Source organism: Puma concolor, chromosome B3, assembly GCF_028749965.1.
Source record: "Puma concolor isolate L17-30 chromosome B3, mPumCon1.1.hap2, whole genome shotgun sequence".
NCBI classification, from domain to species: Eukaryota; Metazoa; Chordata; class Mammalia; order Carnivora; family Felidae; genus Puma; species Puma concolor.
The window spans coordinates 76476413-76498428 of record NC_141672.1 but is presented as its reverse complement, the minus strand read 5'-3'; the positions used below and the strand labels follow the sequence as shown (position 1 = coordinate 76498428).

Sequence of the window (22016 nt, the reverse complement as noted above, 5' to 3'; positions counted from 1 at the left end):
GTTGAACACATCAAGGTACTCATCTATGAGGAACTCCTATAATTTACTGGGAAAAAACTACAGACTTAATTTAAAAATGGGCAAATCATTTGAATAGGAAATATTGGAAAGGAAAAGACCAATGGCTTAGTTTCACTAGTAAAGGGTGATGGTAATTAAAATTAGACTCCACACTCAGCATATTGGCAAAATTTAGACAGTTTTATGATATTTTTTCATAATTTTAAAAATACCAAATGCTGTTGAGGATGTAGAGAGACTGGAATGCTCATGCACTGCTGGTGGAAGTATAAATGGCTATCGCTGCTTTGAATGATTTTTTTCAATAGTTTATTTTATTTATTTTGAGAGAGAGAGCAAGTTGGCAAGAGGCAGAGAGAGAGGGAGAGAGAGAATCCCAAGCAGGCTCCACACTGTCAGTGTAGAGCCTGACATGGGGCCCAAACCCACGAAAGGTGAGATCATGACCCAAGCCAAAATCAAATGTTGGATGCTTAGCCAACTGAGCCACCCGGGTGCCCTTGCTTTGGATGATTAATTACTGAAATTGAGTGTGTGTATATAATATGTTTGCACAATGCATGCTGGTTACATGCCCCAAAGAAATTCTTGCATCTTTCGTAAGGGGAAATATCAAAATATGTTCATTGCTATGTTGGTGGAACTTGGAGGCAGCCTATGAGTCCACCACTAAGGGACTGTATAAGTAAATGTGGAGGAAGCACATGCAAAAATACTGTGCAGTTGTGGGAAACTTTGAATTGGGAGTATGTAACCAGTAACCGAAAAAGAATTTTAAGTTATCTATATCTATATGTCACTTGGCTTCAGGAAAAAGCTGCTTGAACACTTAATTCGTTTCTTTGTAGAATTGTATTCCCTTTGTGTTTCCTTTTATGTTTCACTTGTCAGGAATTTCAGAGCTCAAATTAAACCCAGTAGCTATATTAGTCCTTGCACTTATGTTTTATTTTCCCATCTTAATTCTACAGTCATTTTGGAATTCTGTGTTTTATTTGGAAACCTTTTGGGGTCAAAAATATTAATAAATTTTCTCTGTTGGGCCTAAATAATTATCTTATCATTATTAAAGAATCTCCCAGTATAAAAATAAGATACTATTAAGGAAGGAACAGATTCCCCTGACTTGAAAGGGAGACTATAATAAAAAGAAGAAAGGAAATGAATAAAGCAACCATCTTTAGAGACATATTTCATTCCATGGAAGTATGTGTTAAATAACCACTCACCTGAATGGAGAACATCTTTTAATAACCAGAAAGCTTCCCAGAAGGTAGGTATTTCCTCTGGTCAACCTTTATATCTTTATGGAAATTGAATAAAGATGGAGAATTTGAACAAAACAAAGGGCATGAAATCACCTCAAGGTGTGAGAAGCTACAAAGACAGGCCGCAGGGTGGGAAATGATGTTTCATCAGTTCCCACATCATCCACTAGGTGGTGGTTGTGCACATAAAACTCTTTACTGTATAAACTCGTATTGCCAGAAACCTTGTTTACTCTTCTTTTAAAAATAAAACTCCAAGAAAATCTGTATAAAACAATAAAAACCAGGGGGAGAGCTATTAAGTCTTGCATTCATCACAGAGGACACAGTCTCATGCTACAAAATGAGAATAGGTACCATCCGAAAGAGTCATCTCGAAATGCAGCTTTTGGAGTTTCCTTGATCCAATTTCTTTTGGTTACAGAAATGTATAACTGAGCATTTCTTTCCATACTTTTTTAGAGACAACCTTGGATGCACAAAATCATGTTTTGATGAATATGTTTGCACAGGAATTTTTGTGCCTTAAAAAACTCAACTCTCATCCATCACAGTTACTAGGATTTCCTGATCATTATTTAAAAAATATTTAAAATTTAATATTTAATTTTTAATTTAATTTTAAATTTAATATTTAAATTTAATATTTAAAATTATTTTTAAAAATTCCTGATCAAAATTAAAAAAATTTTTTTAATGTTTATTTTTTGAGAGAGAGAGAGAGAGAGAGGGGGAGGGGCAGAGAGAGAGAGGGAGACACAGAATCTGAAGCAGGCTCCAGGCTCTGAGCTGTCAGCACAGAGCCTGATGCGGGGCCCAAACTCACAAGCCGTGAGATCATGACCTGAGCCAAAGTCAGCTGCTTAACTGATGAGCCACCCAGGTACCCCTCCTGATCATTATTTTAATATGCTCACATGTCATTGTACCCCGTGTGATAAGTTCAGCATACTTGTTGTGGGAATACATGACTTTAATTTGTGTTTTGTTTTTTAAATGTTTATTTATTTTGAGAGACAGAGCGAGCGAGAGAGAGAGAGCCCATGAGCAGGGGAGGGGCAGAGAGAGACAGAGAATCCCAAGCAGGCTCTGCTCCCTTAGCACAGAGCCCAACATAGGGCTCAAATCCATGAATGGTGATATCATGACCTGAGCTGAAATCAAAATTTGGATGCTTAACTGACTGAGCTGCCCAAGCACCCCTTTTGCTTTAATTTGAATGATGAAGCCATCTTTCATCAACTATGGGAGTCCTTCTGACACCCTGAGAGAAGGAAAGCAAGGTTCTAGAATGAATATGCCCAACTATGGTGACCTCCAGAAGGATACCTTCCCTATAAGACCACTGTCTCAGAAAAGAGCTCCGTTCAAGTCGCTATTAGGTAGCCTTACAGCTGGAGTCACTCTTCTACACTTGGCAGATTCTAGCTGATGATGTCATTGACACAAAGAAGAAAATGCAAAATAGGCAGCCTTACATCAGCTTCCTGGCGAGGATCACACTTCCAGCTGGGGCGTGAGACCAGCTGCACTCTGGCCATGGTTTTGCAGAGTGCTCTGGAGGCAGTGTGGCTGGGGCTCCTCCTCAGCTCTCCTTGGAAGCGTGAGTAGGCTCCTTCCCCAGCTGGTCTTGGGAAAACATATGCCACTGTTTTAAATTTGGGCTCACTTTTTTTTTTTAAGTTTTTATTTATTTTCGACAGAGATGCAGATGTGGGAGGGGTGGGGCGGGGGGGCGGGTGGGAGAGAATCCAAAGCAGGCTCCACGCTGTCAGAGCAGAGCTCGATGTGGAGCTTGAACTCATGAAACCGTGAGATCATGACCTGAGCTGAAACCAAGAGTCAGACACTTAACCGACTGAGCCACCCAGGTGCCCCAATTTGGGTTCGCTTAAAAAAGAAAACAGAAAAACCAGCTTTGTTAATACTCACTGCACCACAGGGGCAATCAGCAAGCCCGATAGCAGCACAAAAATCACAACCATTCTTTACTTGTTTCCTGCAGTTGCAGAGAGCAAGGACCAAGTGTTTCAGCCTCCTGGCATGGCTTCTCCGGAGGGCGCTGTGGTGGAAATCTCCTGCAATCACTCTATATCCAATGCTTACACCTTCTTCTGGTACCTTCACATCCCAGGACACGCTCCGAGACTCCTGGTTTGGGGTTCCAGGTCTTCTCAGCAGGGACGCTACAACATGACGAATGAGCGATTCTCCTCACTGCTGCTCATCCCCCAGGTGCAGGTGGAAGATGCTGCCACTTACTATTGTGCTCTGGAGGGCACAGAGGCAGGGAGCCTATGAAGAGCTGAGCAGAAACAGGAAGGGGCACAGCCTTTGCAGGAGGCGGAAAAGAGGGGAGCCATAACTGCTTTCCTCCCTGATTCAGCGTGCCCCAAGCATGTCCACTTGGCACTATCAGAAAACATTTTGAGTGCAGACACACTATGTGAGAGCAGATGGACATGGGAAAATATGCTTGTAGGGGGTGATTCAATAATGGTGCTGCAGATCCGTATTTCAAACAGTTTTCTGGATAACTGAAACACTTGTGAGGATTTTCTTTTGAGATCTCACTAGATTATTTTTGCCTTTAAATGTTATCTGCCAGCTTCTGCTTCTTTGCAGGAATATTTTTAAGACATATGTCCATCTTGTAAAGAATAGTTTAGTTGAGGGGCGCCTGGGTGGCTCAGTTAAGCATCTGACTTCAGCTCAGGCCATGATCTCACAGTTCGTGAGTTTGATCCCCGCATTGGGCTCTGTGATGACAGCTCGGAGCCTGGAGCCTGCTTAAGATTCTGTGTCTCTTCTCTGTTCCTCCCCGACTCATGCTCTCTGTCTCTCTCTCTCTCTCTCTCTCTCTCTCTAAGATAAATAAACGTTAAAAAGAAAAAAGAATAGTTTAGTTGACATTGGATAATATCATAAGAAGTGGAAATGGAATAAATGAGTGAGTAGTTTCTACCAACAGGCCGGAGTGTGGAACCTTAATCCAGCCATCTGGGTATCTTGCTTAGAATCTAACATACAGACACAGTGACGATGCCAGTGTCGATCAGTGTATAAACTATCTCTTTTTTAAGTTTTATTTTTTATAAGTTTGACCGAGAGAGCATGCAAGTGGGGAAGAAGGAGAGAGAGAGAGAGAGAGAGAGAGAGAGAGAGAGAGAATCCCAAGCAGGCTCCACGCTGTCAGTGCAGAGCCAGATGCATGGTTCAAACTCATGGAACTGTGAGATTATGACCTAAGCTGAAACCAAGAGTCAGACGCTTAACCGACTGAGCCACCCAGGTGCCCCAGTGTATAAACTATTTGTAAAACTCAATCTCTTTCCTGATATTTAATGTAAAAATAGATATGAATGGAAGTTGTAATTTATTCTTCCCATATCCTTGTTAAATTATCTTGGTTTTACTACCCTAGATATGACCCTCTCACTTTATAGACTGATGCCCGAGGGTAGGCCAGTGTTTTCTAAACCTTTTCATCAGAAGTATCTGGACTTTTGGAAAGGCGGGGGGGGGGGGGGGGTTGCTGTTTTCCAGATTAATTGAATCTGTTTTCAGGGCTGGGGCCCAGAGACTGTATTTTCCATAAAGATCTCTCTGGTAATTCCGCTGCTCAGTCAAGTTTGATCTGGGAATCCTGGACTCTGGACCCCAGGTCTTGAGGTTTTAACCACTATTCTCTACTTCCTTGCACTTGGAATTATATTAATAAGGAAGTGTTTCAGGAAGTGGTCCCTACAGTGCCAGTGTTTGCCTACATAGTAGGTGTTCAGCAGGTGTTTACATATGGAACAAAAAGTAAAAAGTGAAAGATATATGATTTGAAGAGAAACCAGAATATTATATGGAACAAAAAGTAAAGGGCAGATTGCTGACCACAGAAGAAAGGAACATTCTAGTAATAGGAAATATCATAAAGTTTTTTTTTTTTTTTTTAGTGGCATAGTCTTTCTTTTTTTTTTTTTTAATGTTTTTATTTTATTTTTGAGACAGAGAGAGACAGAGCATGATCAGGGAAGGGGCAGAGAGAGAGGGAGACACAGAATCTGGAGCAGGCTCCAGGCTCTGAGCCATCAGCACAGAGCCCTATGCGGGGCTTGAACTCACAGACTGTGAGATCATGACCTGAGCCGAAGTCGGATGCTCAACCGACTGAGCCACCCAGGCGCCCCAAAATATCATAAAGTTTTACCAAGATGTCTTAAATAGCTTGGATCTGAACCCCAAAATTTAATGACACCTAAATATCACCATTGGATACAAATATGAATTGGCATATTGTTACTAACACTTCTTTAGGCATATTCTATTTTCAGTGATTGCTTGTTTAAAAGGGTGTTGTCTTATGTTTTTAACCAAACAAAATATTTGGGAGGAAGAACCATGTGTTCTTAAGAGTCCTGCACAGTGCCATGTATACTGTTGTTGCTCAAGAAATAGTGAATAAGTGTATAGCCCTCTCATTGCTTTGGCAAACAAGGAAAGAGACAGAAAATTCCCTTTGGTCATATAGGAGGTTCTTTTCAGTTCACTGAAGAGTATATGTGTGGTGTATTGAAAACCCTACCTTTTATATTGGTGTTTTGACTCTATTGTTTGTTTGTTTTTTTAGTTTTTAAAAGTTATATACTTCCATATTTTGAGAGAGAGAGAGAGCACAAGTGGGGTAGGGGCAGAGAGAGAGGGAGACAGAATTCCAAGCAGACTCCATGCTGTCAGTGCAGAGCCTGATTTGGGGCTCGAACTCATAAACTGTGAGATCATGACCTGAGCTGAAATCAAGAGTCGGAAGCTTAACTGACTGAACCACCCAGGCGCCCCTTGATTCTAGTGTTTAAACCATCAACAACTAGTCTTCCTACGGATTTTTTTCCAGCTCACTTGTAAACCATCAGAGGCATTATTACCCAAAGGGGAAAGTGGGAAGAGAATGAAATAAAAGAAGAAAATGCAGCTGAGGGGAGAGGAATTACTTTGACAATGGCAGTGATAGTTCAACCCCAAAGGAATAACATCATGAAGCTCTCATTCAGTTTGATGGTGAAGAGGAAAAAACAGAAGAATCCACAGGAGAGTACAATTCCCTTTACTCTCAAACTCTGGAGATTTGCATGCATGTAAAGATTGCCATCTTTTGTTGTTGATGTTGTTTACTTCCCATAAAAACAAAACAAAAGAAAAATTCCTAGGTGAAAAAGTTGTTGTGGGGATTCTGAGAATAAACATGGGGGGCAGAGCTGAAAAGCTTACCTGACAGGCCAATGCCGGTGGCATGGAGCCGTGTGAAGCCTTTCTCTGGATTGGTCTGCTCTGTCAGCTGCTGGCTGTGTCCGCACTAGTGGTAAACTTTTCTTGGGGGCGGTATCTCGGCTCTTCAATATGTGAGGATTGCCTCAGAGGGGTATGGGTCTGCCACTGGTTCCATGAGAGACCTAAGACTTTAAATCACTCTCAGATTAGGACTTATCCTGCCTTCCTCCAATGGGCCCTGCCTTCTCTAACCTCACTGTTTTCTATTTTTCTTGTGGGTAAGGTCACAGACCTATCTGGGGGATTTTCCTGCACGTCTGAGGATCAGGGCACTAAAGAGGATGAGTGGGGATTGGAATGCTGAGTAGCTTTCGTTTTCTTCCAAGGGTTAGTGTCATGGGTTGAACTGTGTCCCCCTAAAAAAGATATGTTGAAGTCGTAGCTTCCTGTGCCTCAGAATGTGACCTTACTCAGAAATAGGTCTAGAGGCAGTAGAGTTAAAATGAAGTCATGAGGATGGGCTTTAGTCCAATATGACTGCTGTCCTTAGAATCAGGGGAAATTTGGACACAGAGACAGACACGTACAGATGGGAGACAATGTGAAGAGACATAGAGCATGGCCCAGTGACTGCAGTGATACATCTATGAGTCCAGGAATACCAACAGTGGTCTGCAAACACCAGAAGCTTGAAGCAAACACACTGTGCTCCTGTGGTTTCTATACTTTTGGGGACCTGGAACAGTTTACAGGTTTCCTTTTTTTTTTTTTTAATGTTTATTTAAAAAATTTTTTTTGGGGGGTGCCTGGTTGGCTCAGTCAGTTGGGCATCCCTTTGGCTCAGGTCATGATCTCTCAGTCTGTGAGTTCAAGCCCCACGTCAGGCTCTGCGCTGACAGGTCAGAGCCTGGAGCCTACTTCAGATTCTGTCTCCCTCTCTCTCTACCCCTCCCCCACTCACACGCTGTCTCTCTCTGTCTCAAAAATAAAATAAAATAAAAACATTAAAAATTTTTTAAAAAAGAAAAAAAATTTCTAAAAATGTTTTATTTGTTTTTGCCAGAGAGAGACACAGAGCATGGGGGGGGGGGGGGAGGAGCAGAGAGAGAGGGAGACACAGAATGCGAAGCAGGCTCCAGGCTCTGAGCTGTCAGCACGGAGCCTGACGTGGGGCTTGAACACATAGACTGTGAGATTATGACCTGAGCCAAAGTCAGATGCTCAACCAACTGAGCCACCCAGACACCTCAATGTTTATTTATTTTTGAGAGAGATAGAGACAGAGTATGAGCAGGGGGTGGGGCAGAGGGAGAGACGGAACTCAAAGCAGGCTCCAGGGTCTGCACTGTTAGCACAGAGCCCGACAAGGAGCTCGAACTCACAAACTGTGAGATCATGATCCGAGCTGAAGTCGGACGTCCAACTGACGGAGCCACCCAGGTGCCCCCACATGTCTCCTTTATAAATTTTTTACCAGATTTCACATTGCCACCGAGCAGTTTTTTTTCCATAGTAAATATTTGTTTTCCTAACCGTTTATTATATGTATGCAACATTTAAAAAAACCAATTATTTAAAAAACATTTTTTTAAAGATTTTCTTTTTAAGTAATCTCTGTACCTAACATGGGGCTTGAACTCACAACCCTGAGATTAAGAGTCACATGCTCTACCAACTGAACCAGCCAGGGGCCTGGTATGCCACATTTTTTATTTCTCTCTCTATTGTACACCTCAAACAGTTTCTGGTTGGCTTGTATTTCTTTAAAAATACAATTCCTAGAACTTACAACACACCTCAAGTGTAGCTTGAGCTATCATTAAACTAAAAGGAATCGGTAAGGAAACTGGGTCCAGGTGAGGGAAAGTACTGGGCCCAAAGAAAGTAGAAAATCTCTTCAGTCCATGGAGATGAGGAGGGTCAATGATTTATGGTGTCCTCTATTGGAAGGAGAGAAGTTAAATCGTGGATTTCCCCCCTTTCTTCTGAGAGTTCCCTAATTTATGTGAAATAAGTATTATTTTCTTAGTTGGATTGAATCCCATGTTTCATATGAAAAAAACCACCGATTTTCCTTTTTGTTCCAGTAACTTTATCTTGTGCTGATTTTTCTCTGATACTTCTATCACGAATATAACCTACATTGCAGAGTCTGATGTTTGCAAAGGGCTTTCTCATTATTTTACATGAATCCTCTCTTGTTGTCTCCTGGGAAATCAGTGACATTTACAGCATTCTGATGTTTATAAATAGTTTAACGGGAAAGGCAGTAGGCAGTCTGAAAGAAGTACCTGGGATCTCGGACTGAAGCTCCTTGACATTGCTATGGGCCACATCTTCTTCCTTGTACTCCAGCCCATAGGTCCTGCTGGGTCGTAGTTGCCCTCATTCGCAGGTGTCCCCAGGTCACGGTAATTTCTTCCTTCTCCTTCCCTTCAGGCCTACAAGTGGTTCAGTCTTCTGGCTGTTGCTAGGCCCTGGGTGCTTGACCTTCTCTTCCACGTTTCCCTTAAATCTGCCCACAAAAAGTTTAAAATATCCTTTTCATTAAACTTTGTTCCAGATATCCTCTTGAGGTGATTGCCAGGGCCCTCAAAGATGCAAGGCTAACACTCCTCTTAGGCGCTAGGCAGAAAGAGAAGGAATTTATTATAGGTTCCTATTCATCACAGGCCTCCTGCGGCTTGAGGATGAGTACTTACAGCTAATTTACATATTCCAAAGAAAGACATTATCATAGTGTTAAGGTTTCAACCATTTATGTACGAGATACTTAGCAAGCTTTCAGAAACAGCTATGATCCGCTTTTCTTCTGATTCAAAGCAAAGAGATTTTCTAACCTCTTTCTAAAATATATGGCTTATTTGGACATTATTATTTTTAATGTTTATTTTATTTATTTATTTTTTTTCAACATTTATTTATTTTTGGGACAGAGAGAGACAGAGCATGAACGGGGGAGGGGCAGAGAGAGAGGGAGACACAGAATCGGAAACAGGCTCCAGGCTCTGAGCCATCAGCCCAGAGCCCGACGCGGGGCTCGAACTCACGGACCGCGAGATCGTGACCTGGCTGAAGTCGGACGCTTAACCGACTGTGCCACCCAGGCGCCCCATAATGTTTATTTTTGAGAAAGAGAGAGAGCGAGCGAGCAGGGGAGGGGCAGAGAAAGAGAGGGAGACACAGAATCCAAAGCAGGCTCCAGTCTCCGAGCTGTCAGCACAGAGCCTGATTTGGGGCTCAAACTCTCAAACTCACCAGCTGAGCTGTGAGGTCATGATCTGAGCCAAGTTCAGAGGCTTAACCAACTGAGCCACCAATGCTCCTGGACATTATTTAAAGGAAAAATAAGGCATATCAGAGGAATGATGTCTTTATATTGATACTTACTTGTTTCATTTCAATAAAGTTTATTGAACAATTGCTCTGCCACTATTGTGGCATTTTTTAAGTACAACACTTTACTCCCCTTGAAATGAGCCCTTTATCATCATAGTACCTCAAACTTACTTAACCATCAAGTTTTGAACTTTGTTCTAAACAGCCTCCCCGCGTGGAAAATCTCTATTTTTCAGCTCCTTCACAGAGGGCTTTTCCTTTTGTCTTTATAATCTACTATTTAACAGGACAACTGTGTCAGGAGGAGCATATAATACCATCCCTTCCTTTTCTCTCCTTAAAAATATTTAAAGGCTGGGTTCAAGTTCATTTTGTATGAATCTTTACTTAAAGGTCATTATGGGGAGGGTTCTCCCACAGGCCCAACCTAGAAAACAAAACAATTATTTTTCAGTCCAAAGGGTTTACATAGAAGCTGGCTCTAATTTACTTCTGAAGAGAACAAGGTTCTCTTCCTCTCTGATTTCTCTTCTCTTACCTTCTTCTCCTATTTTGCCTTTTCTTATCGCTCATTTTTCTTTTTCTTTCCCTTTTCACCCAAAGCTATGCTTTTCCTCCTCTTTTCTATTTATTTTCCCATCCTATTAAAAAAATTCTACTTCCCTTCTGTCTTTTATGTTATCTAAATAGAGCACAAACCAGTGAAACCTTGATCCACTCGACATGTGTTTTTTCCACTTTGATTCACAGACTCCTGCTTCTTTTCCTTGAACAGCAAATTCTCCCTTTGTGGCTCATGGAAAGTGTAAACATCCAGAATTCTGGCCCTATGATGGTAAGACTTGGAAACCCCAGCTACTTGATGATAAAGTTACCAGGCTCTGGGGCGCCTAGGTGGCTCAGTGGGTTAAGTGTCGGACTTCGGCTCAGGTCATGATCTCACGGTTCCTGAGTTTGAGCCCCACATCGGGCTCTGTGCTGACAGCTCAGAGCCTGGAGCCTGCTCCGGATTCTGTGTCTCCCTTTCTCTTCTGCCCCTCCCCAGCTTGTGCTCTGTCCTTCTCTCTCTCAAAAATAAATAAACACCTGGGGCGCCTGGGTGGCGCAGTCGGTTAAGCGTCCGACTTCAGCCAGGTCACGATCTCGCGGTCCGTGAGTTCGAGCCCCGCGTCAGGCTCTGGGCTGATGGCTCAGAGCCTGGAGCCTGTTTCCGATTCTGTGTCTCCCTCTCTCTCTGCCCCTCCTCCGTTCATGCTCTGTCTCTCTCTGTCCCAAAAATAAATAAACGTTGAAAATAAATAAATAAATAAATAAATAAACACTAAAAAAAATTTTTTTTAAGTCACCCGGGTCTGTGTGTGGGCGCTAGGGGGCGATGTAGTGTGAGGCTTGTTCCAGGTGCAAGAGGAATAGCAGTCTGGCTTCCTCACCTAGCTTTGCAGAATCTGGGCCAAGAGCTTGCTCAACAGAAAGACACAGGTGCCAGGAAACAACAGGTTCCCCAAAGCAGAGCCATTTATTAAAACTCTGCCCTGACAAAAGGGTGCTGATCCCTCTTTGAGAGCTTGTTCTCTGGGGTGGGACTTAATCTCCAGCTGGGGTGGGCTGGAAAGGAGTCCCCAGCCAGCGCAGCTTAAACCATGGCCTCTACATGCATCTCGATGCTTGTGATTGTCTTCACACTGAGTGAGTAATGTGCCTTCCCCATTTTCCACTTGTATTACCCACTTACATGCTTTACAGCAGCTTCACTGATGGAGTGTGGATTCATTTACAGGTGGGCTGAGAGCTCAGTCGGTGTCTCAGCCAGATCAGGTCACTGTTGCCGAAGGGGATCCAGTGACTGTGAAATGCAACTATTCGGTTTCTGGAAGCCCGTATCTCTTTTGGTATGTCCAACATCGCAACCAAGGTCTCCGGTTCCTTCTGAAATACATCACAGGGGCCAACCTGGTCAAAGGCAACTACGGTTTTGAGGCTGAATTTAATAAGAGCCAAACCTCTTTCCACCTGAAGAAACCATCCATCCTTGGGAGTGACTCTGCTGTGTATTTCTGTGCGGTGACAGACACAGTGGTGGGGGCTGGAGGCGGAGCTGAGCACAAACCCCCGAGTACCACAGTGAAACTGTTTTCCTGAAGCCTGTATGGCTCTCCACAGAAGGTGGTGTGGCTCTAGGATATGTCACTCATCATAACTAAATTACAATTTCAAGCCACAGAATTTGTTCATGGGACAGATATTTATGAATCCTTATGTGCTCGGTACTGTACTGAGCACTGATGACAAATAGATGTAAGAAGCTATCTTTGCTTTCTATGTGCCCCATGTGATCCCCAAACATTTACGAACCCAGTGTAATTCTCACAACTGTTAGCATGAGGTTTACTTTGCCGGTGAAGAGACTAAGGCCCAGAGAACTCAAGTTCTCACTCAAGTCACAAAACCGTGAAACGGTGAGTTGCAACCCAGGCAGTCTGTCTCTCAGGTGCCCGGTCTAACCGCTCCCCTGCTCTGCCAGCCTCAAGGCTCTCTGAGGGCATGAGACTGATTTCGGCGATGGGGCAGCCCCAACTCCCTGGATGGTTCCTGCCAAAAAGAGTGCTGTTGGCTGTAGAGTGAACCAACAGCGACTCAGAACAGTTTGGCAAGTGCCAAGATAGAGGATGGCACAACATGTGATGTGCGATGAGGAAGGGAGCAGGTTAGCTCTGCTGTGAAGGAAGGAGAGGGTGAAGCTATAGTGCAAGGAGAATTTGAATCAAGGGAGAATTTAAACATGTAGTTTAAACATGCAGGCTGCTTTCGGCTCCTCTGCTCACATCTTACATACACCCTTGAGGGACTGGACTTGATGCCTCTCTCTCCCTCTCTTTTAAGTTTATTTACTTATTTATTTTGAGCAGAGAGAGAGGGAGAGAGAGAGAGAGAGAGAATCCCAAGCAGGCTCTCTGCTGTCAGTGCCGAGCCCGATGCAGGGATTGATCTCACGAGCCATGAGATCATGACCTGAGCTGAGATCAAGAGTCGGACTCGACCGACTGAACCACCCAGGTGTGCCAGAGCAATATACTTTCATTTTCTCATTGTTTATATTCTTTTAATTTCTTATCTACTGAGAAGAACCTACCTTCTTTTTTTTTACTTTTTATCACCTGTTGGCTTAAAACTCCCAGTTTTTATTACATATCCTGCTAAAATGGCCTTACCTTTCTGGAATTGATTTTGTGGGATGTTAAGGGGAATCCTGGCACTTTTCTTTCCTATTTTCTTCTTTTAGCAACAGATAGGTAATTTTTTGTATGTTTTAATTGTCACGATGCTCAATTTCAACCTGTCAATAGCTCCATAAACAAAACTGAACCTGGGTCAATCGGCCTGATTCTTTTGCCCTAAGGACTATTAGATGTTTTCCATGTAATCTTGTTATGGACCATGACTGAGACGACTACTGTTCTCGCCTAATCAATTTTTCTGTGAAGGCTGTTAGTTTCTCTCTTCTTATGTGTCTTCATACCTGAGATGAACAGTATGGACCTTGGAGGGTCACATACTCACATATTACAGAAGGAGGAAATGTCAGAACAGTCACAAATCACATCACGTCTCTGCAGGCATGAGAAAATTGTGCATCTGTGGGGATTGTTACTATGCATGGTTTCAGGTGAAAGGGAAGAATGTTCCTGAGTTACCTGACATTAGAAGTTTGCTCGGCCTTCTTCTACATCCCTCTCCAGTGGTGCCTGAAAGAGTAAAAGGCATGACAAGGCTCACCAGAAGAACTACTTCTGCTTGGCCTCCAGAGGGCAATGATGCACACACTAGAATTATACTTGAAGATCTCCCTCCCTCCCAACCATCCTTCCTTTAGCTCCTCCTTCACAGAGCTGACTGAAGAGTCCAGATGGAGCTCTTCACAGAATTTAGAAGTCAGGAAACACCCAGATTTTCAAGGAAAAGACTCTTCCAGACATCTCTGGAACGCAATTACACAAGATTCTAGGGCACCCACCATACACATTCTTCCTTGTTCCAAGGGTACTGTTTCCTCAACCATACTCCTTCTTGCTCAGGAAAGATCTTCAAAAAGGGGACTACAGTTTCTTCCGTCCTCAGCCATGAGCTTGGCTCCTGTCACCATGCTTGTGTTTATGATACTTTTTGCCCCGAGTGAGTAAAATTCTATTTCATCTTCTTGTTCCCTACCGGTACAGTATTACAACTGGACGCTGAGGAGAGACACCTCTTCTTAATCGGTAAGTCTTTCCTGGTCTCACTGACTCAGCATATTGATGTTTCAGGAGGAACCAGAGCCCAGTCAGTGACCCAGCCTGATGTCCACATCACTGTCTCTGAAGGAGCCCCTCTGGAGCTGAGGTGCAACTACTCGTCTTCTGTTCAGGTGTATCTCTTCTGGTACGTGCAGCACCCCAACCAAGGACTCCGGCTTCTCTTGAAGTACATATCAGGGGACATCCTGGTGAAAGGCACCGAAGGTTTCGAGGCTGAATTTAGGAAGAGTGAAAAGGCCTTCCACCTGAGGAAACCTGCAGTCCAGTGGAGCGACGCAGCCAAGTACTTCTGTGCTGTGAGTGACACAGTGCCTGGGACTGCAGGGGATGCTGAACACCAACTTCTGGTGAATATGAGGCTTCCAGTGACTCAAGGGATCAACCTGGGGCACTTTCAGTGAGACCTTATGTTCTATGGTGACAAGATGGACAGAGGGGACTAAACTGCTTAGTTCTTGTGCAGACATGGTTCTAATCTTCCAAGAGTCAGGATTCATGAGGAAAGGACAACTTATGAAAAAAAAAAAAAAAACAAAAACAGACACAATGTTGCCAACAGACTGGAGACTGGAACTTGCTCAGAGAATCACTTTGGATGGGACAGTGGCAGGGATGGGTTTTGTGCTGTGATTGCCATTTGACTTGTGACCAGAGAGGAGAGTACTATGACAGTCTACGCCGATGGTTGTAATCCACTAGGGACACTCTAAGCTTCACCCTAACTGAGGAACTTTCCTTAAGATCCTAGATAATTCCATCTGTGTGTGTGCCTATTTGAAAAACTGAATGGAAAGAGGAAGGTTAATATTAGAGGAAGCGACTGAGGAAAATGTGATAAAATAAAATCACCAAGCACAGGGAGAATTTTTAGTGAATGCTTCTGTCATTTACTCAGCTCTTTCATTTTAACATCATCTCAAAAAGATGGAGTTGAGATTTCCATCAGTCCATCATTGGATGAGGTTGAGGAAGGTTGGGGCTATGCTAATATGACAGAGATGATTACTACAGTGGAGTGAGAGTAGGAATCTGTTAGGGTCAAGTCAGCTGGAGGCTCCAGTAGTGAATATTTATATTTTCCTTTACCTAACTTTTGTAACTAAGAATTCCCACTCTTCTTCTCCTCCTCCTCCTCCTCCTCCTCCTCCTTCTTCTTCTTCTTCTTCTTCTTCTTCTTCTCCTTCTTTTTCTGGAGAGATAGAGACAGAGAGCAGGGGAGTGGCAGAGAGAGAGGCAGAGAGAGAATTCCAAGAAGGCTACATGTTGTCAGTGCAGATTCTGGTGCAGGGCTTGATCTGAAGGCCATGAGATTATGATTTGAGCCAAAATAGAGAGTCAGACACTTGAACCACCTGAGCCACCCTGGAGTTCCCAAATTTCCTTTTTTTAAAAGATACTAATCATGTTGGATTAAATTCCATTCAAATAACCTCATATAACTTCATTATTTCTGTAAAGACAATTTGTCTAAATAAGGTCATATTCTAATTTGCTAGAGATTAAGACTCCAAGTCCCCCCCCCCCCGCTCCATTGGTGCGTGTTGGGGGGGGGCACAGTTCAACCCATAACACCACAGCCATTAACAATTACTTTCATTCTAAAGACTGATACATGGGAAAACTAGTGTTTCTTTCTCTACTTGCTTGATATCCAGTAACGTTCTCCCAGAACAAGATAATAGATAGCAACACAGAGATATCAAGTTACATTTGTCGACCTGAACAGTAAGATCATTTTTCTTGTCATTTCCTATGTTAAACATAGTTTGCATTTGTATAGAACATTAAGGCTTAGAGAGAATTTTCTTATGCATACTTAATTGATCTTTTAATCTCTCTCATAGAGACGAAGAGAACAAATGCTTTGCACTAAATACACAACTAGCAAGTCCTGAGAATCACTTACAATCCTCTTTGTCTAAATCCTCATTCAGGGTCTTTTTTTCCTTTGCACAAAATATACTCCATAGTCCATGTGACCAAGCCCAACCACTTGCTACTCTGTTTAACAAAGATTATAATTTCCATAAATTGCTGGGTCTGAGACATACTGACTTTTGAGAAACATTTCTTCTGTCCAGGTATAGTGACCACTTGGGGTCGCTGTTGTAATTAGTTGACTCTATTTTGCTTTATTTATGTACAAGGTGTTCTAGAGTCTTTAGCTTCCCCTGAAATACTTCTTTTCTCCTCCATTTGCTACTGCGGGCAAGTTGGTTATTTATTCATGACTTGTGATATCTAAAATGTCACTAGAAGTCATCCGTATTCACTAATGTTTACTTGAGGAAATGGAAAAATTGTTCACTCAGAACAAATTGGACAATTCTAGACCTAAAAGTCACCTCCTAAATATTTTCTAGTGATTTTCCATTCGCATATTATATGAGCCAAGGAATCACACCACATTAATGTGAGTATCTAGTATGTTTTGATTATTGTAGTTGGCAGATTCCATTAACATTAGGTGTTTTGGGGATTTGTCTCTTTTCCTAAATGGTGTTTGTTGTTGTTGGGTTGTATGTGCATGAGTTATTACTATTATTGAATTTATATTGGATATGTCTTGATGGAAGAGTGAATGGCATTATTTTAAAAAATCATGTGTAATAAAAGCAAAAATGAAGTCTTGGGACCTCATGAAGATGAAAAGCTTCTGCACAGCAGAGGAAATAATCAACAAAACTAAAAGGCAAGCGATGGAATGGGAGAGGATATTTGCACTGACATAGCAGATAAAGGTTAGTATCCAAAATCTATAAAGAACTTATCAAACTCAACACCCCCCCTCCAAATAATCCAGTGTAGAAAAGGGGGAAAAATGTGGACAGACACTTCTCCAAAGAGGACATGCAGATGGCTAACAGACACATGAAAAGATGCTCGACATCACTCATCATCAGCGAAATACATATCACAACCACAATGAGCTCTCACCTCACATCTGTCAGAATGGCTAAAATTAACAACTCAGGAAACAACAGATGTTGGCAAGGATGTAGAGAAAGGGGAGCACTTGGGCACTATTGGCGGGGATGCAAACTGGCGCAGCCACTCTGAACAACAGCGTGGAGATTCCTCAAAAAATTAAAAATGAAGCTGCCTTACAACCCAGCAATTGTGCTATTAGGTATTTATTCAAAAGATACAAAAATGCTGATTCGAAGGGGTGCATGCACCCCAATGTTGATAGCAGCACTGTCAGCAATAGCTAACGTGTGGAAAGAGACCCAGTGTCCATTGACTGATGAATGGATAAAGATTTGACATATGTGAAAAAGTTAGTCAGAGAAAGACAAATACCATATGATTTCACTCATATGTGGAATTTAAGAAATAAAACAGATGAACATAGGGGAAGGGAAGGAAAAGTAAGATAAAAACAGAGGGAGGCAAACCAATAAGAGATTTTTAGATACAGAGAGCAAACTGAGGGTTGCTGGAGGGGTGTTGGGTGGGAGGGATGCATTAAATGGGTGACGGGTATTAAGGAGGACACTTGTTGGGATGAGCACTGGGTGTTATATGTAAGTAATGAATCACTGGGTTCTACTCCTGAAACCATTCTTACACTGTAAGTTGACAAACTGGGATTTAAATAAAATTAAAAAAAACACATATATGTTTTATATATATATATATTTATATATATTTATTATAAAAAACTGTATATAATCCTGCACAACTACTTTCACTGATTCAGATGAGAAGGAAGGGCATGAAGAAATTGAAGTTCAGACCAGGGAAGTTGCTCAAGGTCAAAAGATGGCAGAACTAGGACTTGAAATTAAGTCTGTCTGACTCTGAATTTGAGTGCCTTTTCTTCTTCATCACCTCACTTCCTCTCTGGTTGGGTGAATGATTCGGCATCAAATGTCCTAGGCCAGCTGGTCAGTAGGGACCAGTGAGGGGTCTCCTCCTCTGTGCAACAATTGTTAAGTGAAGTCTGAGACGCAGTTGTTAGATGTGGACTTAGTGAGATTATAAAAGGACACCAGGGTGTCAGGAGAGGAAAGGTCCAGTTCAGACAAGCTCATGGGCTCTTTTGTGGAATAAGATTAGCATTTCCCTTTCATCTGGTTGCATAGGACGAATGGGGAGGATTCCAGGCATATAGGACCAGGTCAGGGGTCATTCTCAGCTTTATGAGTATCACACTGACTACAATCAATGGCCGTCTTCTGGGACTGTGGGAAAAGTGATGTGATGGGGAATAAGGAACCTGGTGGAATCTACCCTCTGATATATTAGCTTCCTTCAGACCAAATCTACAAGGGGTTATACCTTCGCAAAGAACGAAAAGGAAATCGGGGTTGCTGTGCTGTTGTGCTGGAAGCTTTTACCTTTTATTCTTCTTCCTGAGTGTTCAGTTGAACCTTAGGGGGAAGCTCATCTGGGGAGGTGCTGTCGGTGCTATTGGCTTATGCTGGAGACAGCCCCAGGTGATACCTGCTGGGGACAGCCCTAGATGACAGCTGCTGGGGACAGCCCTGGGTGACAGCTGCTAGTGTGGCTCTGGCTTTCCTGCTGTGCCTCTTTTCTGGTTCGTGTCCCAGGCCAGTCTCAGACTCTGCAACAGGACCGCGACCCCAGGGCCGGGTTTAGACCTAGGATATGAGGCAGGTGACAAGAGTGACTGTGCTCTTGCTCTTGGGTGAGTTATTTTGGGATTAAAAGGAATTAGGGTGTGGCTGGGACTAGACGCTGGACTCTTTCTTGCCTGTTATCATTGCTCTTTACCTAAGATGTCAAGGACTGGCTGTGGGGTCCTGTGTTTCTCTAGGTAGAACCTCACCATTCATGCAAGGGGTGACTCAGGGCAATAAAGATGTTCTGGATTACTGAGCCCTGGGAAATATTACCCCTCCATGGGTGGGAGATATTGCCCCTGTTACTTTTGTACATATGTTCCTGGGGTTCTCAAAATAAATATTTTTAAAAAGTGTCCTAAAACACAAATGGGAAGGAAATTGTATGTGTCTGCATATGGTGGGGAAGGAGGATGTGGGGGTGGATTTGACTGTGAGAGAGAACCTGGAGGTGCCGAGTTGGGCCTTCAATCCACCCAGTTTCAGGATAGGAGCTAGTATTGTGTGTTGACTCCTTTTACAGGTACTTTGAGCCTCGCTAAGACCACCCAGCCCGTATTCATCGAGTCCTACGAAGGACAAGAAGTGAACATACCCTGTAACCACACCAAGATCGCTACAAATGAGTATATCCACTGGTACCGACAGTTCCCCAACCAGGGACCACAATTTGTTATTCAAGGATATAAGACAAACGTGGAAAATGAAGTGGCATCCCTGTTCATCTCTGCGGACAGGACGTCCAGCACCCTGAGCCTGCCCCGGGCTGCCCTGAGAGACACTGCTGTGTATTACTGCACCATGAGTGACTCACAGTGAGTCAGATGGGGCTGCACCTGTACGATATCCCCTGTGGGGTGGGAGGCAGAGCCCAGGGGAAGCCCCAAAGGGTTGTGCCTTCTGAACTGTTTATTGTACTTTATTGTTTCCAGAAGGCATTAGCAAATCCATGTATCATTTTTGTATTTAAAAACATTTGAACTTACTTTTTTTGTTAGGTTTATTTTTATTTATTTGGAGAGACAGAAAGAGTAAGCAAGAGAGGGACAGAGAGAGAGGGAGGAAGAGAGAAAGAGAGTCCCAAGTAGGCTCTGGCTGTAATCATGAAGCCCGATGCAGGGCTTAAACTCACAAACTGTGAGATCATGACCTGAGCTGAAGTCGGACTCTCAACCGACCGAGTCACCCAGGTGCCCCAATTAATTTATTTTAAAAGAGAGAGAGAGAGAGAGAGAGAGAGAGAGCGCACATGCCTGCAGAGGAAGGCCAGAGAGAGAGAGAGGGAGAGAGAGAATCCCAAGCAGGCTCAGATCTGTCTGCTCAGAGTCTGACGTGGGGCTCCATCCCATAACTCTGGGATCATGCCCTGAGCTGAGATCAAGAGTGGGATGCTAAACTGACCGAGCTACGCAGGTGCCCCATTTTTTTTTTTTTTTTTTTTTTTTTTAGAGAGAGAAAGAGAGAGAGTGTGTGAGTGGGAGCGAGGGGCAGAAGGATACAGAGAGAATCCCAAGCAGGCTCCACCCTGCCAGCACGGAGCCTGACTTGGGGCTTGAGCCCAAGTAGTGGGAGATCATGACCTGAGCCAAAATCAAGAGTAGGACGCTCAACGGACTGAGCCACCCAAGGGCCTGAAGTCCCTATTTCTGTCTGAGTTGTCATGTCACTTTCCTTACCCTCCATTCCAACTTTCCATCTTTCCTACCTAAAACAGTTTTGAAAAAAAAGACAAAAAGGTGGGGAACGTTGGATATCTCTCTTTACTGCTTCCTCTACCCCCTCCAGCCTGAATCCTCTCCCCCAACACATTGACACCCCTGAGAAACCTTACACACGCAGCCAAGGCGGGGCCATCATTGCTGGAGTTTCCTGTAAAGAAGCAAAATGAGAAGCTGAAGCGCGAGTGTGATTGGTGCTCAGTGATTCTGGAGGGACGTGGTGACTGTTGACAACACAACTTCTCTGGACCCAAGACTCTACATTCTTCAGAGTAGGGGTGAAGGCACAGTCAGCGACCAGACAAGGAGTCGTGAAGAGACAGCGGGGAGCCCTGCTGGGGCTTCTGTGGGTGCAGGTTTGCTGTGAGTGGGGGCGTCCCAGACGGGGGCTGGGGAGGTTCACAGCCTGCAGTGGAGGGGGAGCTGGCACAGAGCTCCTGCAGGGTCTACACCCTCAGCGGGTGTTCCCGGGAATACTTTATGGGTTTGAAAACTGCCTCAGTGGCTCTGCAGTGACTTCTTTTGTGTTTGGTTTTGTCTTTCCAAGCAGGGGTGAGAGGGATGGACGTGGAGCAGACACCTGCAGCCCTGAGCCTCCAGGAGGGAGCCAGCTCTACCCTGAGGTGCAATTTTTCCAGCTCGGTGACCTACGTGCAGTGGTTCCGACAGAACCCCGGGGGCGGCGGCCTCACCCGGCTTTTTTACATCGCTTCAGGGATGAAGCAGGATGGGAGGTTGAACTGCACGGTGAACACGAAGGACCGGCACAGCAGCCTGCACATCATGGCCTCCCAGCAGGAAGACTCAGCCACCTATCTGTGTGCGGTGCAGGCACAGTGCTCCCTGCTGCTCTGCAGCCTGTCCCCAAACTGAAGCTGGGCTCCCAGCCCAGCCTCCTCCACCAGGAAGCCTTCCTGTCTCAGTTTCATTTGCACAGCCTTATGTTTCGTTATTCATTTCGTCAGTCTTTTAATTCTGTCTATAATTATAAACTTATAATGCTAACATGGAGCTCTTAGAGATGCTAAACACAGTGGCAAGGTTCAAAGTCACGTTTAAGTAAACAGTGGAAATGTCCAACTCAGGGTCAAAGCTAGAGCTTCAATGAGCAGAGACTAAATAGGTTACTATGGCGTGAAGCCCACACGTTACGTGTTGCTGCTACAACTCACCTGTTAATGTGAACACGTAGCTCAGCTTTTAGGAAGGGTAACAAAGTGCCTGGTCTTACTTGGTCATGCTTGTATTTATGACTTTTAGTGCCTAGAGGTCCCGAATAACAAATATAATAGCAAAGCAGCTAATGTTTAGGGAACATTATGTGCAATGAGCACCTCACAAACACCTTTATTACCATGTCACCTCCATAACACCTTATGATGCGGGTACTGTGTTGTCCCCACCCCCACAGTTTTACAACGAGGGTAAGAAGCTTAAAAAGTAAAAAGGTAAATGACTTCGAAAGGCAAGTTGCTAATTGGCCGACCCACTATTGGAAGAGAAGCAATGTGACTTCATCCCACGTTCTTT

The 22016-nt window shown here is 43.7% G+C and overlaps 1 protein-coding gene, 2 long non-coding RNA genes and 1 gene segment (V, D, J or C); 2 read left to right on the top strand and 2 right to left on the bottom strand.

Annotated features, from left to right (window-relative positions):
• Window positions 1-3034: 3034 nt before the first annotated feature.
• On the bottom strand, window positions 3035-11810 carry LOC147580108 (uncharacterized). Its single transcript, XR_015252539.1, has 4 exons — window positions 11620-11810; window positions 8840-9173; window positions 6549-6736; window positions 3035-3475 (listed from the first exon to the last, which is right to left on the bottom strand). It is a non-coding gene; the product is annotated as an uncharacterized LOC147580108 (long non-coding RNA).
• Window positions 11811-13477: 1667 nt separating this feature from the next.
• On the top strand, window positions 13478-15209 carry LOC112855674 (uncharacterized). Its single transcript, XM_086708473.1, has 2 exons — window positions 13478-14057; window positions 14189-15209. The coding sequence occupies exons 1-2, from the start codon at window positions 13697-13699 to the stop codon at window positions 14578-14580; spliced, it is 753 nt and encodes a 250-aa protein (XP_086564599.1). The 5' UTR covers window positions 13478-13696; the 3' UTR covers window positions 14581-15209.
• A 3332-nt stretch (window positions 15210-18541) lies between these two features.
• Window positions 18542-20768, top strand: LOC112855675 (T cell receptor alpha variable 4-like). The segment is given in 3 exon segments: window positions 18542-18833; window positions 19292-19583; window positions 20554-20768. Coding segments are annotated over 3 exon segments (435 nt in total).
• On the bottom strand, window positions 20511-21780 carry LOC147580107 (uncharacterized). Its single transcript, XR_015252538.1, has 2 exons — window positions 21659-21780; window positions 20511-20637 (listed from the first exon to the last, which is right to left on the bottom strand). It is a non-coding gene; the product is annotated as an uncharacterized LOC147580107 (long non-coding RNA).
• Between the last annotated feature and the right edge of the window lie 236 nt (window positions 21781-22016).